The sequence below is a fragment of the Apus apus genome, chromosome 9 (genome assembly GCF_020740795.1).
Source record: "Apus apus isolate bApuApu2 chromosome 9, bApuApu2.pri.cur, whole genome shotgun sequence".
In the NCBI taxonomy this organism is placed as follows: Eukaryota; Metazoa; Chordata; class Aves; order Apodiformes; family Apodidae; genus Apus; species Apus apus.
In genome coordinates, this window is record NC_067290.1 from 18224999 (window position 1) to 18243314 (window position 18316).

An 18316-nucleotide genomic window follows, 5' to 3' on the forward strand; every position below is an offset into this window, starting at 1 on the left:
GAACTCCCAAATACATTTCTGCTGTTACACACGTGCATACAATGCTCAGCATTTCTATAATTTATGCCTGAAGGAACCATCACCTGTGAAGTTATTCCAAAGGAGCCTATTTTTATGAGGAAAACCTTGATGACAATTCTGCCTCATTAGAAGCATTTCAAATCTTACTCTTGTATTTCCAGGTAGACTAAAGATGGCTTAGCTGTCTTACATGCCTGGTTTAAGGATTGACATCCCACATTAATCACAGTTCTGCTCTGAATTCCTGAATTTTAGGAGGGGCAATATTTTACTATGACTCTCACACCCATGATTGGGATTAACAACATGAATTCAGAGTAAAGGAGATTTGAGATGGAGATAACAAATGTCTCATGTTGAAGGCAGTGTGTTGTGAAAATCATGTATTTTTTTCCTACTGTACCACTCATGATGATAATGGCTGATGGGATGTCAGGTGAAATCCTGAGTAAATTAGAAGATCTTTCATAGACTGCAGTAGGACTAGTATTTTTTTCCCAAAGGAAAATATTGTTTGAAGATAAATTTAGAGAGGCTTATTGAGTGACAGACTTCAAGGGGCAGTGACAATTTACATGGGGAGACGAATTTCTGAGTATGTAAAAGACTTCACTGTGCAATATGGTAGACATACGTTCAGTGATAATTCAGTGTTAGTCCACAAAGGGAAGGGAAAAAAGCCTAAATGAATACAGTGTTTGCTTCTTTAATAGACAAAATAGGCACTCAGAAGCTTTTAATCTCTCCCCTTCCAACTTTTCACTTTTATAATATTTTTTTCTCCATATAGTTATGATGGAAGAGTTCAGAACAAAAATTTAGAAGGGTTGGGGAGCAAGTTTTTTGTGGGGGTAAGGTGAAAAGGAAAAGGGGATTGAGAATCTGGGAGTAATTTATAATGACTGTACTTCACCCACCAGACCATTCCAATTTATGTCTGAATACTTAATCAGAAATAGATAAGAAGAAAAGAAGATACCTCTTTGACATTTAGTCTGTCTTTTTCACCATGTATTTTAATTTATGTATTTATTTGCTTTAATCTATATATTTTAATCTCGATATTGTCTGGTTTTAATGCCAACCCACATAGAATTTTGTATATACCACTAAGAAACCACAAACCAAAGCAGAACAGGAGGAGTCCTACTTCTTTCTCACTTGCAGGTCATCTTAAATGCCTTGTAAATTGAAGATATGCCTTGACTGAGTCTACATATTTCTACTTCAATCTTGCCTCTTCCCTCAAGAAAACCTCAAACTAAATTCCCCCCAAAGTCAGGATGCAGATTTTCCCATTAGGTTTGACTCCAGTGGGCTGGCCAGGAATTTCTGCAGCACAGGAGCTACCCTTGAGGAACGAGTACTCTGTGTGATGAATCCAGAAGGAAGTAAAAAGATTTTAAAATAGTTTGAAATAGAAAACAATAATTTATTTTACTTCATTTTACTTTTTAACGTTTGGAGCCAATGATGATTTCATGAAACTGCTTTTATAATTCAATACATTCAAATCTATAAAGCAAACAGTTACTATTATGGGCTTTTCAAATTCTGCAAACTGTCTTTTATATAAACAAATCAGCTGTACATGCACGGTTCTTCAATAGGTTGCAACATTTGCAAACATGCTTTTAAACCCTTTAAAACTGAAGAATTGTGTGCTTTGCCTCAGGCTTTTCAGATGAAACCTATATACTTTCTTCAGAAACCTTAAAAAGAAAAATGTTTAAATGTTGATCATAACTCTAAAACCTGCTGTTTGATAAATGTTAAATATTACAAGAGAATGACTCTAATTCTGAGTTCAGACTTTGAGCTAAATATTAATAAACAGCACTCTGTGTAGAAGTGAACAACAGCAAAATAATATCACAAAATATGGTTTCACAAAAAGTACGTATGTGTGGTTGCTCTTGTGGGTTTTTTGCATCTTTTTAGGTAAAGAAAAGCATTTGGTACCTTTTAATATGAATATAGTTTAAGCAAATTACCTGTGTAAGTATGGTTAATATATTTCTGATATTTAAACACTTCATGTAAAAGGTAACAAGTAAAAAAGTACAATCAGTATTCCAAAAAGCACTGCTAATATTGCCTTTGAAGGAGATGGGCAAGCTTCCTCTCCACTTTATAATGGAGATCCTGGCACCCACAGTTGTAGAGTTCAGTATTTGAACTATAAACTTGATGACTGTATCTTATATACAAAACTCTTGCCACATTGAACGAGGCATTGATTTCTACCCCAATGGTAGTGTTTTATGTACATAATTTAGCAAGGGTGATTATACAGTAGTCACTGACAGGAAGGAATTGTACACCCGTGTGCCATCCGGTGACTTTGTTCCATGGGTGAGCAGTTCTTGGATTGTCATCCAATTGTCAAATATTTTTTTATTTCTCTTCTTCATCATTTTTTTGTGGCTCAGTTCGATGATATTCATCTCTTTCTTTTCTTCTGCACCTTGCTGTTCCTTTAAGCAATCTAACCTGCTCTGCATCATGAACTCGCGCCTCCTCCTCTGCTCCTTGGCTTTCACCAAATGCTGCTTCCGCTCTTCCTTGCTCCAGTAACGGCCCATCTTCATCTCACTGATGGCATCGTCGTCGGTAGTCATACCACTGCGCTCCTCCTTAATCTTTATGGCACGTTCTCTCAGCAGCCTGTCCCTCACTGGCCTCTTGGTAATGTAGCGGGTGCCATCGCTTCTCACCTTGACTTTCCACTCCATCCTCGGTTCACTCTGGCTTGAGTTAAAGTCTTTGCACATGCTCACCAGGCTCATTTGGCTCTGTGCATACTCCACTGCTGATTTCTGTTGGATCAGCTGCATGTAGCTCTGATAGTGCTGCGCGTGGGCAGGAATATGAGCGTGCTTATATGGAGAGTGATGGTACGGGGAGATGTAGGAGCCAGAAGATTTTTGACCATGAGTAGGGCTTTTGCTTCCATCACTGCCTTTTCTCTCCTTGCTTTCCAGCTGCTTGCCAAGGTCAGGATCTTTAGCAGAGGCGTGGCATTTACCAGTGCTGGATTCATGACTTTCTGAGCTAGCAAATACATTCTTTTGGGAGACACTATATGCTGCTGCCCCCTCATTGCCTGGACAGTTAATGCCTTCTGCAGTTCTGCGCAGTGAATTGTCGGGGGAGATCTCCAGGGTGAGCGGTGTGCTCCGGCAGCTTTCACCTGTGTTGTACGCACTGGAGCTGTCCTTGTCTGACTTCTCTGGGAGCTCCGTGATGTCAGAGAGCTCGTGCCTGCGAACGTCGATGCTCGTGTTATAGTTGCGGAACCCGCTGTTATGGAGCATCCAGGGCTCCCGGTACTGATCTTTCAACTGCTGCATTTTATGAGCTCTGACAATATTCAGGCACTCTAGCTCAATATTACGCAGCTCCTCGTTCAGCATCTCCAGCTCTCTGTCAACACTTTCTTGGTCGCTCTTGCTCATGTCCAGCGTGCTGCTATGATAATACAGGCTGTACGGGTTGGCAGACTTCACCTGGCACTTCAGTTCCAGCAGTTCCCGGAATCGCTCGCATTCATCTATGGGGATGCCAAGGAAGTCAACATCTGTGCAGTCAGCTGAGATAAACGATTCATTGCTGAACTGCATATCACCACTTCCTAGGGTGTCGTGGCTGTAGGTCAGCTTCTTCTGGCTTCCTAATGTGTTGGAGAAGGTGGTGTGATCATCCGCGTTGTTCTCCTGCTCGGAGCTCTCATCATTGCGAGTGCTGTCGTCTGTGCGCCCCACGCCACTGTCCTTCTCGTGCTGGTTAGATAGAATAGTGGCTGTGTCTGTGGTACCTCCATCCTCCTCATGCTTCTTCTAACAGCAAAAATCAAAAGACAGAGAAATTATTGCAAGGGCATACAAAATTTTGGGTTGTTTATTTTTAAATAGTTTTTTTAATCTGTCACTTGTTACGTTTCCTGCCTTTTTGCTTGTATGGAAAAATATTAAGAACTCATAGAAATAGTGACTGAAAACATGGATGTACTTTTCAGATGAACCTGAGGTCTGCTTTTCAGTTATATAGCAACAGTTGTAGAAGTCACATTTTCAAAATCATTCTTCTCCCAGCTAGGTGCACAAAAGTATCCAGTTCTACCACAGTGCCAAAGTGAGAATATGTCCCTTCAGAAAATGTGGCTCCCATAGAGGATGTAGAGTTTTCTAAAACTCTAGGAAAAATAAAATCTAAAAAATTGAAAAACTATTATTGAACTTGTATTAATCATGGCAGAGCAACAGGGAATACAAATCTGTGTAAACTTGCATAAACTTTGCTGCGTAAAAACTTTTTCCCGTAAAACTTATTTCAGTCGTTTGTCCAAGTTCTCCATTTAAATTTTAAGGTTTTGGGAGGCAGGCTCTTTTCAGTCTGTGCATGCACAGGACATCAGAAATTTTAAAAAGTTAGCTCTCTGCTTGCTCTATCTGCCATACACTGAGCTCATACTTCTTTGACCAGAGCCAGAGTGGTAGATTTTGAAGAACTGTGATTATGTTGTTTAAGGGGCAAAATAAAAAAGGTAACATTTGTAAAAACATTTTGGTCCCCGAGATGAAGTTTGTGGGTAGTCATGTAATATCTCAATTTTACAGATAGTCCTTTTGCCTTAATTGTCACTTGAGACACTAGGTGTGTTCAGTCTAGCTCATTGCTGGAATATTGAGCGTGATGTGAAGCTTTGACACCCACACACAAGAAGGGCAGTACCTGCTGAAGCATGCTGGCAGTGAACTGCATTGCCTGGTGGTGCTGTTCCTCTAACATGTCCATGTGCAAGTCATCCAGAAAATCATTTCTGTCATCATCCATCCATCCTTCATCCAACTATGTGAAAAGGGAGGGAAAAGCAAACCAAACATCAAAAGAATAAAGACCAACATAAATTATGTTCTTTCTTTGTGGAAAGGGATTGGGAAATCTTAGGAGACTGCTTCCTGTGATAGTGCTGCTGTGTCCTGGGAAGGAGCACAAACCTCCTTGTGCTAAGTGTGGGCATTGACTGTCCTACCTCCCCTCAGCTGCCTCCATCTCCAGCAGCATTTCTTTTTCAACTGCCCTTTATGTATGAAACAAAATCAACCTTCTCATCCATGGGAATACTTCTAAGAGTTGGGGCTGCTTTGGTTTGCCTGTGACTTTATTAGGATGTATAAAAATTCTCCAGGGCCTAAGGATTGAACACACCAGTTGTGAGGCAGCATCAAGGGCCAGAGGGAAAAATGCTGGCTGAGGGGTCTGCAAGACCTTTTTTACTCCCAGCCTCAGTTATCCATAAGGGAATAATCAGAAACATCTAGGCTAACAAGACAGTCATGACCTGACCCCCTGTCTTCAGGTGCATTGGAAAGGGTTGCTCTCACAGCAGGAGGAGCAGAGAGAGATCAAACAATGGTGCTCATGGCTGTATGTTCAATACCTTTGTTGTTCTAATTCCTGCTCTACAAAGGGATCTGGTTCAACCTTTTATTTCAGCTGAGGATGCTTCTTGACAGTACTTAACTGCATTAAGAGATGGTGTATAAAGGGCTAAATGATAGGTGTTTTGATGAACAGTCAATAGCTATAGGAATTAGAATTCAGTATGTTCTTCAAAGCTATGGCTTGAAATTATCCATAATACCTTGCAGTGATGTTTGTAATAGTATTGCAATATAGATAAATCCCTGAATGTCTTGTAAATAAAACTTTAATATAATATATATGTAAGTACTGTGACTGATATTATTTGACTTCCCATTATTTTTGACCTTATATGTGTCCAGTCAAGCTGCACAATATAGTTTTTGGTTTGATTACTCAGACTTAGGTAGATTTAAAATTCTTCAGAAGATAGTAACTGCTTTCTACAAAACAACAACTCTTTAAGACTCAAAAGGGGGTTTTTGTTGTTGCTGCAGTACCTGAATTTCTGGTCTTGCGACAAGTAAGGAGATATTCTTGCTTTCTTCACTGGTGAGAAGTGCCACAGCTTCTTCTCGGTTCTGTACCTCTATGCCATTGATCTTTAAAAGAAAAGAACAACAGAATGAAATCCTTTCATTGGGACACTTAAATGCTGCTGAGATGGGCATGGTTGGATAGATCCCAGCATGGGTCAGGCACACAGTCCCTGTTCACATCTCCAGCTGTGTTGTTCAGACAAGTGGTGGGCAAATGTATAGCTCTGGACACATGAAGCTGTTCCAAACCTCTGCATGTGATGGGCAGGGCCTTGTTACGAGAACAGAAGCTGGAGAAAGAGCGCTGGGCAGGAGCTGAATCATAACATTGGCTCTTGTGGGTGGAAAGGAACAAGAACATCCCTGTGTGGAACAGGTGAGGCTGTGGATGCTGCTCCCACAGGCTCAATGGGAACTGGACCTCTACTCATGTTAGTATCTGCACTTCTGCCAAAGCCTTGTGGTGTAGGATTGTTGCACCTAGAAGAAGACTTGCTCTGGCACGCAGTGCTGGGTGTTCAGCCTGCTGAACAAGCACTAATGTCCCTGTGAGTAAATGGGTTTGCCCAGAGAGATTCTGAAAAGATGAATAATTTCTTGAGCTAAAGTAGAGGCTTAAAAGTGGAAGTGGAACAGGGTTTGTGTTAGAAACAGATGACATATGCTGTCAAAATGCTTAGACTGCAGAGTAGGGCCAATATAGGGCTCTACTTGGCCAGGACTGTATTTTACGATTTGTAAATATACTGAAATAAAGACACTACAGCAGATTATAACGTGTTACCAGACTTCCAGCCATTTACACGCGTACCTGAATAATACGATCCCCTTCTCGGAGTCGACCGTCTTTTGCAGCAATACTGTTGGGATCAATCTACAAAAACAGGAGAACTGTGAGTGCTTGGGAGGCTTGAGAGCTCAGTTTTTGCTCCATTTACACTCAGTATTTGCCCTGTGGCTGCTACTGTGAGCCAGTGTTTGTTATTGCTGCTGTACTTGTGGCTGTTTCGTCTTGCTTATGGACTACAGGACTTTTCCTTGCTTGTGTCAGACAAAGTGAAATGCAAATTTAAATTATCAAGTCAAATTCAAAGCATTTCTTCCTGAGATGTGTCTTCAGAGAATCTGTGTTTATCACATTTGCATGATACTGAGTTGCCCAAAATTTAATGTTTTGCTTTACAACACAGAGCTCTGATTAGAACCAGTTTTTGAATACAGAACAGGAAGGATTATTTCCTGAGTGATGCATTTTAACAGAATATTTTATATTTATTTGAGGTTTTTTCCCCAAACTGCTGCTACTAACTTGAAATGGATCTGCATGATAAAAAAGATGATGTAGAAAATGCTACTTATTTCAAGAAAGGGAGCAAAGAGAGACAAATAGGCCCCAAATCTTTGCAAACAAAAATGTGTTTGTTTCTTTATTCTTTCTGGAATAACAGAGCAAAAACTAAAGGGAGAGTGTTTTAAAGCTACTTTGAAAACATTATCCCAAATTGAATGCTGAGACTGTGTTAGGGGAAAAATGAACACTGCATGTTCATGTAATGAAATTTGACTTCAGCATATGCAGGATTTCACTCAGTTTGGAGAAAAGGAAAATAATAACTAGATTTCTTCCAATTATTGCATTCTGGTTGTTTTTCGAGCATGGTACAAACAGAAGACAAATGTCTTAAATGCCCACCACTGCAGTTTAGAAGATAAATTGTATCTTATGAAAATCAGCTCAGTCTTACCTCACTCACATAAATACCCATGTCATCTTCATCATCTGTTCTGTAACATACAGTAAGGCCAAGCTTGTCCTGGCTGTTCACTCGGTGTAAATCTACTTCCTGAGGTTTAAAAACAAGAAAAAGAAAGTACATTGTCAGTGAGGCACTGATGACTGATGGAAGCAATTTTTCAAATACAATGAAAATATTTTGCTTAAGTGATATAGTGGATCTCTTTTCATTTCACTTGTAGACGAGGTTAACTTAGTGAGCAAAATGTGATTATATACAGACAATCAATACCTGGGGCTTTTTTGACCCTTCAATCAATATGAAGTTATTTTGAAAGCAGACCCTTTATTGATCTTAAAGAAGAAATATTACCTATATTTCATGTAGTGGTAAGGCTTCACATGCTAAAATACTCAAAGTATGATTTCACTATTTGCCAGAGCTGATATATATTTCCTTATAAGCAGGGAATTTTCTGGCTATTCAGAGAAAAATATAATACTCTATTACCTGAACTTGTGTAATTTTCGTTAAATGATGCAATACATTTCTCAAAAGGGTGACTGAAGATCAATATATTGTCAGCAAAACATTTGGTATTGGTCATAGACATATAATAAGCAATATCTTGCAAGAGTTTGGTTTGAGCAGGTCACGGTTTATCATTCTAGTGCTCTTTGGTGGTCTTGTTAGTCTTGGAGACATTAAAAAACTTTTTCCTCTATGCTTTTTTGCCACTTAGACTTCACGTAGACTTTTTCCCCTAGATTTGCTGCTGTTCGGTGACATTGGTTGGTATAAAGGCTTATAAAATCCACAGAGATGCCCAAAAGCTGTGGGATCCTCCTGGCTGATACAGCAACTCTCAGCTCTGCCTTACGGCTTCTGAGGGACATCCTGGGACCCAAGGGGGCCTAAAAACCAGCCTAGTTCAATGGATCTGTCAGTCCTGAGAATCCTGCCATGGTGGGACAGGATGTTTTTTTATAGGCAGGCTTAGTACCAAGAGTAGTTGTGGTTTTTAGTCTATGAAAAAGGTGTTTGGCAGTGAGTGAGTCTTTGATAGGTCCTGCTCCTCTGCAGCCAAGGCCTGGCAGGTTGGAGGAGGTGACTGAGGGGCTCAAGCCCCATTGCTGCAAAGGGAAAGAGTGCAACCAGGCAGAGGGGGCAAAGGGGGCTGAGAAAGAGGCCTGGGGTGATCTGAGTGGTGTCCCAGCCCAAGGACAGTCTCAGAACTCTACACTTGTGCTTGAACCCATTCCTTCCAGTGGAAAGGTCCTGATAATATGACTTGTTATTTCTGAATGTATCTCTGCTTTGACCTGCACTGTGCCATTTGTAAGAGGCAAGATGATAAAACAAGCTGATATGAATAATTTATTGGTGTGTCTACATGACAGCTGCCAAGATTAGCAATCTCTGTTATTTACTTGTCAACATGTGTAATTTCTTTTTTTTTTTTAATAAAAGAAATGTAGCTGTAAATGTCAGTGACATTTCAGATGGTATTTAAATGGTTTCAATCAATAGTATCCATGGTGAGCTGCTGCTTGTTTTCTCCCTCTTTTGTTACTTAAAGGTTTGAACACAAAGGCTTTAATAGAGGGGCTTTTTTCCCCAAAAATTTCTAAGGGTTTTAGAGCTTTCTAGGGAGGAGATGGAAATCCTTCAGAGGAAAAGATGAGACAAAGTGGTCTTGATTCTGGTATTAGTTGACCCTTTGGAACACCATCAAAGTCAATGCATTTATTCTGCATTTAACCCGTGGTGCAAACTGGGAATGAAGTGGGGATTTGTGAATGGGACCTTATACAGGCCTAGAACGATTCCCATATTTCCTGCATATTTAAATAACTTCATGTCCTCAGGGAAGTTTTTATATAGTTTGCTGATTTGAAAACATGGCAACAAAACAGTGGCAAGAAACTAATGTTGTAGCTCATTCTGCTGTTTGTCGTACTGATAGTGAAAATACAGTTAAAATGTTAAAATCACAAAAACTAGAAACAAACCAAAAAAAGCACGATGATTTTGGTCATTATTTAAATTAATCCTACATAACCATAAACACTTGCCAGGACCTTTTGCAGCACAAGAAGGGGGAGCAAGCTATTTTATTCTTACTTGGCACATGTTTTGAATAACAATAGGTGTTTTTCCAACAGTGTACAACTAGAAAGAGTATTATTATAACTAAAAATTAAGTACGGGTTTATATTTAAAATGCAACATCCAAAATGTTGCCTGTGATATACTGGAGCATAATAAATCATCTAGCAAATTAAATAATATATATTTTAAAAGGAAAACAGATATATTTTGTTTTAAAACACTCACAAATAAAGCAGCAAAAAGCTAAAGCAAACAAAAAATTTTTAGAGCAGGTGTTTAGAACCTGAATTTTTATGAGTAATTAGTTGTCAGACTTACCCTTGGGTACAATCCCTCTAGTCTTTCATAGGAATAGAATAAGTGGGTTTGATGCTACCCATATATGATAATTTTGTGTACTTAAAGATAGGAACAGCTGCTTTCTGTGGGTCTTTGTGTCAGTAAAGCTTTAGTATGCTCGTAAAGGTTTGAAATATTTGAGAGATAAAAGTGTGCAATTCCAGTTGGAGTTGAAGAACCAACTCTGGAGTCTTCAAAGCACAAGTTATTTCCTATGTTCAGAGCTGAGGCTGTTGCCATGACACATAAAAGGGAACAATAGAATATTATGGTAGCTTGTGTAGCTGTACCAGGAATAAATTAATATGGGCCTGCAGAACTTTGAAGGTGTAGATTCAAGCGCTTGCAGTGCCACTGCCCTTGCTATGTCTTACTCCCATTTTCTGGACAGCCCAAGGGCCTGATCCCGTGAGCCTGCAGCGTTTGGCACTCCTGTGCAGGTTGCAGCAAGACTGCTCTAGAGCCCCTGCTGCAGACATATCGTCCTTCAGATTAGTCAGGTCTGCTGTACCATCTTGAGATGAAAGAATATTTAGTTTATTGCTCAACTGAGGTTCAGATGCTATTGTAATGAACTCTCTATAGAATCGTAACTACATTATGAAATGTATCAGCTGCTTACACTGGGAGACACTGAAGTTATTTCACACCTGGCCTAGATCTGCAGGAATTAGTTCACAGGCAATGCTATCCACCAAGTGCAGTTAATATCAGGGCTGCTTTAGTATGGTAAATGTAAAAAATTGCACATATGATAGGACTTTTACACACACAGGTAATTAAAATCTGCTTCTTTAGATCAGGTAAAAGTGACATCTTGAGACATATTAAAGGGAAGTATTTGTATATTAGTTCAGAACAGAGTTTGCATAGCAGAACTGTTTGAAATATTACTGGCTCCCTATCAAATGTAGAGCCCAGGAGGGCTCAAAGATCTATTTGCTGAAATCCATGTGGCATTTGTAGCAAGGCAAGAAATGAACATGCACTATGACATTATACCTGCAACTGCTCATAATAATGAATTAGGAGTAAGTGATAATAGTAAATTAACCTCTATACGATCAGAAGAGCCTTCATTTGCAAGAGATTATTGAATTATTGCACTGCTGATTTAAAATTATGGCCTGCCTGCAAATGTATAAATATCAGAGTAATTTCTCTAACAAGACAGAAATGAGCAATAGAAATCTGAAACGAGAGGACAATGGGTAAAAAAAGTTCAAACATTCACAAAGCATTATCCAAAGCTTGCATGGTAAGTTCTCTGTCCTTTTGTCTCTCTCTGTAAGTTGTGCTGACTTCTGAGATAGCCAGCCAGCAGGGTCTGCTTTTTTGCTACTCCATTAATAGGTTTCACCCAGAAAAGAATGTCAGGGAAATAAATATTAATAACTAGTTCCTTTTATGCTGTATGAGACCTTACAACCTTCAACTGACTGTAGTACAGCAGAATGTTCTTGCTGTCTTGAGGATAAAAGTGATCTTTACATTTGTCTTTTCACATAAATGTGGTTTTCAACAAAGGTAAAAAGCAAAAACCCCACCCCTCCACTTTTTAGAGAAGAAAATTTTATAAAACATTTGTTCTGGTTGTTTTTTTGTTGGTGTTTCCCCCCCCCCTCCCCCCCAAATTCTTTACCCTAGAGAAGAAGTAACCACGTAACTGGAGGTTTCTGTGCCAGCCCAGGTCTATGATGGTAATTCGCTTATCGACCATAGATACAAAACTAGTTTTAAGTCATCTGGGGTGTTGGGGAAGGCTGAAGAAAGTGCCTCTCGCCCTGATGAAGAAGGGTTTAGGATGCCAAAGGAAGGTAACTTGAAGGCTCTTTGCCAAGTGGATCGCCAGTGGTCCATGATTAAAAACTTTCTCATGAAGTAAGAGGTGTTAAGGCCAGGTTGAAGTTCTCCAGACAGCCAAGGGAAAATTCAGTATTACCTCGTCAGAAAGCTGCAGTATTTTGCCACTTTTGGATTTGTTCCAAACAAAGAACATCCAAATTTTTGTCTTAGAAAGTACATTTGGGAAGATGAAGGGAAGTACTGCTTTTTAAAACTTTACATATTCAATTGCTGCCTGAGCAGGAATGCTGGGGCTAAAGTACTTTGTATTCAGAGACAGAGGAATTTTCATTGAGAAGAAATATGTTCACTTAAAATATGCTTCAAATGGTTCACACTCAGGATGGAATAAAAATTGCAGGGTGCCTGTGATGAAACCTACTGAGGCTCAATATTCTGACAATTACCTCTTGCCTCCTTCTCTCCCTTGCAGATAGATTCTTGGAGAAGTAAAACAACTTTCACCAAAGTAGGAAGTACAGTAATGGGGAGAACTTGAAACCTGGTACTCAGCTTTGATTTCTGGCTTTCTAAAAGCAGTGAAGTATTAATTTCAAATTTTGAAGCACAGATTTTTGTGCTCAGTGTGTTCATTTGTCACTGATCAGATATTGCAGTTTCATGCTGGGAACACTGTGAAAGAGCTGAGCACTGGGAGGGCATAATGCTCTTGGAATGAATCTCTTGTCCTTCAGTCTTCTGAACTGAAGACTTCACTTTGGTCCAAGACTGAGTGAAAGTAACAGAAGGGAGATTTTCTAGCAGTTAACAAACTTTTCATGTAGTTTATAATCTCCAAGCATCTAACTAGTCATTCAGCTGAGTTCAGTTCTCTACTCAGAAAGAAAACAAGACCTACATACCAGTTACATATAGTAAAGGGTAGAGACAAATCAAATGTGAGAGAACAAGCCCCCTTTTTGATGTAGAATATCATCCTTTGTAATCTCAGAAAATTAACACTGAGAAAGCCCTCACTTGGGTTGTCTGTCTAACAGCTGGACAGACCTGTTTGAATAAACATATTAACCCATAATGCTGCTGGGGAATCCTGGAGTGACATTATTCTTCCTTTATGGAACTGAAATGACTTCTGGCTGGGTCTCTGTGAAGAATGCATATACTTTTAATTTCTAATAAACTAGTAGTTCAGGATTTAGTCCCTCTTTCCTTGTGGCATGTCAACTTCAAAAGAAAAGAAATGGTATTTATTTATTTTTGTAGTAGGGAATATATGGCACTTCCCTCTGTGTCATCAATTTTAAGATAAATGTCAAGAGATAAAACTGAGAACACAATGTTGTTGTCTTGGCAATACTGCCAGCATAAATTCCTTCCTATGGATACTTACATTAGAAGCATGTTGTGAACTTGGCTTTTTGACTGTTTTTGTCTTGTTTACTTGTTACAAATCACTAACCAGTCAGTTATAGACCATAAAAGTTTAGATGAGCAGCTTCTGATTTAAATTCAAAGCACATTTTATGGACATAGAAACCCAGAAGGCTGACTTGATGGCTTTCTTACTTTAGACATTCCTGCTGCAGTCAATGAAACAGTGCCTTTGTGGTCTTTTAAAACATATCTATCAAAAGGCAAACAAAAAAGCAACTAGCCAGTTGAGTCCCTGTTAGCACTTTGACCTTACCATTGATCTTAGTCTCTACAGTTTGAACAAGAATCTTTAGTGGTTTTTAAGAAATACTATTAGGCTACAGAGACTTTTCTAATGTTCATCTCCGTGTGTTGCTGAGCTGATCACCTTTTGCCATCAAGTACTACATCAATGTCACAGTTACTAATGTTGTGGTTTAAGGCGTATTAGCATCTGGCTACTGAAGTGCGTGTGTTTAAACTGTTTTCAGCTCAACTGGTTGACCTTCTAATGGAAACAATGTAATTTATACACAATATTAGATTTCCTAAAAGATACATTTTTGAAAAGTCATTGGTAGAAAGTACTAATTTGTTCACCATTTTCCCTTAAAACTGAAATCTAGATTGTATTTGTTTTTATTTAAGAAAAAAAAAGCACTTGTTTGAGAAGTAAGGCCTTGAAGTCTGCTAAGCAGCATTTGTTTTACTGGCACTTTGATTTTATCGTGACTTTGATTTGCATTTGTATACAGAGATGAATTACTACCAGCTCTGCAGAATTTGAGAACAGCTTGCAAAGTTTTTATGGGGTCTTAGTCCTTGATCCTGCAAACACTTTTATGGAAGGGAACAACTTTGTGCTCATAGAACAGCTGAACTCTGTTCCCACTGAAGCTGTTGATAAATCTACCACTGATTTACACAGAGCCACAGACAGGTCAGCATCGCTGGCTTTGACGAATAAGTGTTAGCAGGACCAGGATCTAAGAAATCTGAAGTGCAAGCAAGCTAAGATTAGCTTTCACTTACTGATAATCTTGAATGGATTAGTGGGATCAGACATTGCTGGCAGTATTTAGAAGTATTGAGATACTTTACTGCTATTTATCACGAGCAATTAAAAACACTTCAGTGGGTCAGTATTGCTTAAGTATCCTGCAGAACTAAGGCTCATAATTTATATGCTGTACTCTGAATGGCTGGGAGGAGGTTATTAAAATTAAGAATGAGAAAACTGAAGATGAACTTCTGAAGGCATATACAAGTACGAAAACCAAAAGTGATTTTAAAAGGTTTGGCAGGAAAATGGACTGAAATAACTTCATGAGTGGTTCAACTTTTATTATCTATAATTTGATATGTGTATATGTAACTTTTCAGTAATGAAAAAGGAACAGCTTAGTATAGTGGCAAATCAATTCTGGTCTTGTAAACTTAAAACACTTCTAAATTGTGTGATCAAGAACATCTGTTTCTTAGCTGGGGAATATGTAAGGGAAACTTGCACAGTTCTACTGTGACTATTTGGAACGGGACCTTCCGTTCAACAAATTTGCAAAGTCTTTAAGATTTTCAGAAAGTCAGCACAGTTATACAGAATTTAATTAAGGGAATAATGGACTTCATTATTTATGCTAATTTGTTAGCTGAAGATCTGGCTTATCAGTCCATGGCACATAGTTAAATACACTACTAAAGGTATCAGAAAGGTTTGTCACCTGCAAAGTAACCAATGACTAATGTTATTACAAATATGTGCTTAAAATGTCTTTTCACTTTATATACAACATAAAGAGTGACATGCACGTGTTAAAATGTCAGTAAATCCAACAGTTACTAAAGGCTAAGTACCTCTAATTCCAACTCATCTCGGTCCATTTCTTGATGAATTCCGCCCATGTAGTCATTTGGGTCATAGTATTCATGCACTGATGGATGGCTGGGAAAAAAAAAGGTATGTATTAGAACAGCACTCAGTACTCTAGTTAGCAGATGAATCCATTCTAGGCTTATAGCCTGGAATTATGGGCATGATGGACTACCTACCAAACCAAGAAGCTGCATGTGGTTAATGATAGATATTAAACTATTTCCATCAATACATGTATGAAACAAAAATTACATGTATTATAAAAGGAGTCTAAAACATTTGGCACCTGATGATGCGTGAGAGACTTTTGAAGAGTTTTAGCATTTATTAATGACTTTTCTCCAACTGTGAAGCTGACTTGGGGAAAAAATATAGAGAGAACAGTGGCAAAGCAGGGTGACAGCTAGGTGGACAGATATTTGCCAGGGTTCAAGATGAGAGGCAATACTAGATTATTTACTTGTGAGCTCAGGCTATTTGCAGATATGAAAGTAAAATAATTCTTGCCTACCTGCTTTGTATTTTTACTTTGCCTTAAAGGCATGAAATTTGATCAAATTGCTAAGTATTCTAAAAATAATTTGCCACCCAACTCTTTGTAACAACAGTGTTCTATTGATTGATTTGAATGTAATAGGCTGTGCATAATGCCTTAAATGCTATTTAAATATGCACCACTCTTCATATTGCCATTCCCTGTTGGCATGCTGCTTTTTACAGTCTTTAATTCTCTGTTAACTAGAGACTTGTTTCTTTGTAAGTGTGAGGCTATTTACGTAACAGCGTCTGCTAATTGGCTAAGATACCCAAGTTGTTATGTGCAGGCTAGATTGATTTGGATTTGGAGAAGTTACAGGAAGCATTAGGAAAAATTGACTCCATTTGCTTGCATATGGGGGGACAGGACACTTGAGAAGTCAATTGACTGCCCTGGTATGCAGGGATGGCTGTAAGGCAGGCTGTGAGGTTCCCACCAACATCTGCTCCAAGTAAGGCCACAGATGATGTCCTGAGATGGAACCAAAGTCTAACTATTGAGGGGCAATATGAGGCTACTTGATAAGACTGAGCTGGTACTATGCAGGCATGTTTGTAATCTAAATGATTCACCATGAATCAATCTTTGCTGTTTTCCTAATGTAATTGGTTTTGCAGTTGGAAAGTTGCAGGTATTGAAAAGCCATCTTGCAAATGTGTTTGGGGGTACGAAGTGTAGGTGCTCTAAGAGTGTTTGCTTTCCAGAGTGCTGTATGCCCTGGTGCTTGTTGGCTTGTGAACAAGCTCAGAGCTACAGCCTTTTGTCAAACATTTCCACTAAAACACACAGCTGTGCTTGAATTCTGAATGGGCTGGGAATAGGTGACCATGCAGTGAGATCTGATGGAACCAGCTTTCAAGCAGTCGGCACTGAGAGCTGTGACAGGAGCAGACACTGCACACACAAGGCCAGCTCCTGGCTGAATGTGAGAATGTGAAAGTCACTTAGGAGCAGTAGAGGATCAGTGCCTGTTTGTAGTCAAGGGCTGTTTCTCAGGAGCACTCACAGGGACGTCTGGAGAGGTGTGTTGGGTTTGTGTGCTGATGGATGTGCCCAGCTCAGGCTCTCTGTAGGGCTCCCCTTCCAGAGCTGCACGGCCCGGCCAGGACACATGCACGCCACTGCTGCCTCTCACCAGGTGAAGGGTCATCTCAAAAACAGGTATTGCTATGGTCTGACCAGACTGTGGTCTGTCATACACAGTAACAGAGACAAATCTTTCCTATTCCCTTGACCCTTGTGGAGAAGCTCAGCAAGATGACAGGCAATTTGCATGGGTTCCTCGGGGAGCCGTTTTCCTCTTGAACAGCGTGTGAGGGCGTGGTGTGTGTGTGCCAGGAGATAATTGTCATTTGTATTTGTAAGTACAAAAGCATCAAACTACCATTAACAATAATTAAAATTTGATTCTAAAACATCCATGACAGCACTGGTAAGTAATTTTAGTCCTAGAGAATAATTTATTTGAGTAACATCGCTGCAGGGTTATAATAAAATAATTAATACACTGGAAGAGAATGTAGCAGCTCTTAGCATTATCCAATTTATGGCAGCCATAAAAAATAAAGTTAAACCATAAGCAACCCAAAGAGACAGTGAGAGGAATTACAAGAAGGAATAACTTTATCCATCAAATGCCAGCAAAAAAATGAGCTTTATGAGGCCATGTGAGTCTCTGGCATTACTTCAGTGAGTAATGGCTTGCTAGTTGGTAGAAAAAATGAAAATGTTAGGAATCATGGCTGAATGGCATATGAATCCTGGCTGCTTCTGAGAGTACATCTTCACCAGCAAGTAAAGTCTGTGAACTACTTCTAACATGTCACACTAAGGAATGCGAGGACTTTCAAGGGCTTCACAAACTGTTACTTACTCTTCAGGTAGGAGGTATGGGTCTAGCACAGAGACGGGTGGAGTAGGTGAGCCCATCTTGCTCAGAGCCATGATGTGTTCAAAAGTGATATCTGTCTGTGTGCCCACATCAACCAGCTGGGACTCATGAGGAGGGGTGAAGACCTTGGTGCGTGGAGTTCTCCTCAGGACCTGCACCACAATGGGCTCCTTGGCTGTTTTGAATGCTTCCACTGCCTGCTCATGTGTCGCTTTAGATAAATCCTTCCCATTGACCTGCAGGGAGAAGCAAGCAAAGCCATGAGAGAAACAGTCAGAAAATGGAGATCTGTGTTGGTTTTTGCTGGTAATTTAAAAGTCTCAGCTCCATCAAAGGGTATATATAGCAAGACCTAGGAACTATTAATGCAATGTTATGGATACCTCATTTTCCCCTTTCACTACAGTAGGAATTCCTGTGCTCTGCTTTTTATTTTGACAGTTAGGTTTCATGGGGTTCACTTTTGAGCTAAAGTGAAAACCACCATCCCATTTTTTTCTTGCAGATGAGAAATCCCTCACCCCTTGTTCAAACAGAACAAGTTATTGATTCTCCTGTAATTTTTTTAGGTTTGGTTTGTTTTTTAATATTTTTTTGGGATGAGATCTGAAATTTAAAAAA

General features: G+C 39.4%; 1 protein-coding gene across 2 annotated transcripts in view; it reads right to left on the reverse strand.

Moving 5' to 3' along the window:
- Positions 1 to 1429: 1429 nt before the first annotated feature.
- PDZRN3 (PDZ domain containing ring finger 3) overlaps positions 1430 to 18316 on the reverse strand; it is a 134812-nt gene continuing 117925 nt past the window's right edge. For both annotated transcript variants that reach the window (XM_051627547.1, XM_051627548.1), the window contains 7 exons: positions 17678 to 17931; positions 15248 to 15335; positions 7733 to 7831; positions 6799 to 6861; positions 5949 to 6050; positions 4756 to 4872; positions 1430 to 3860 (listed from right to left, as the gene is read on the reverse strand). In XM_051627547.1, the coding sequence (XP_051483507.1) occupies positions 2310 to 3860; positions 4756 to 4872; positions 5949 to 6050; positions 6799 to 6861; positions 7733 to 7831; positions 15248 to 15335; positions 17678 to 17931 (2274 nt within the window). In that variant the 3' untranslated portion in view covers positions 1430 to 2309. The remainder of the gene's footprint in view (positions 3861 to 4755; positions 4873 to 5948; positions 6051 to 6798; positions 6862 to 7732; positions 7832 to 15247; positions 15336 to 17677; positions 17932 to 18316) is intronic.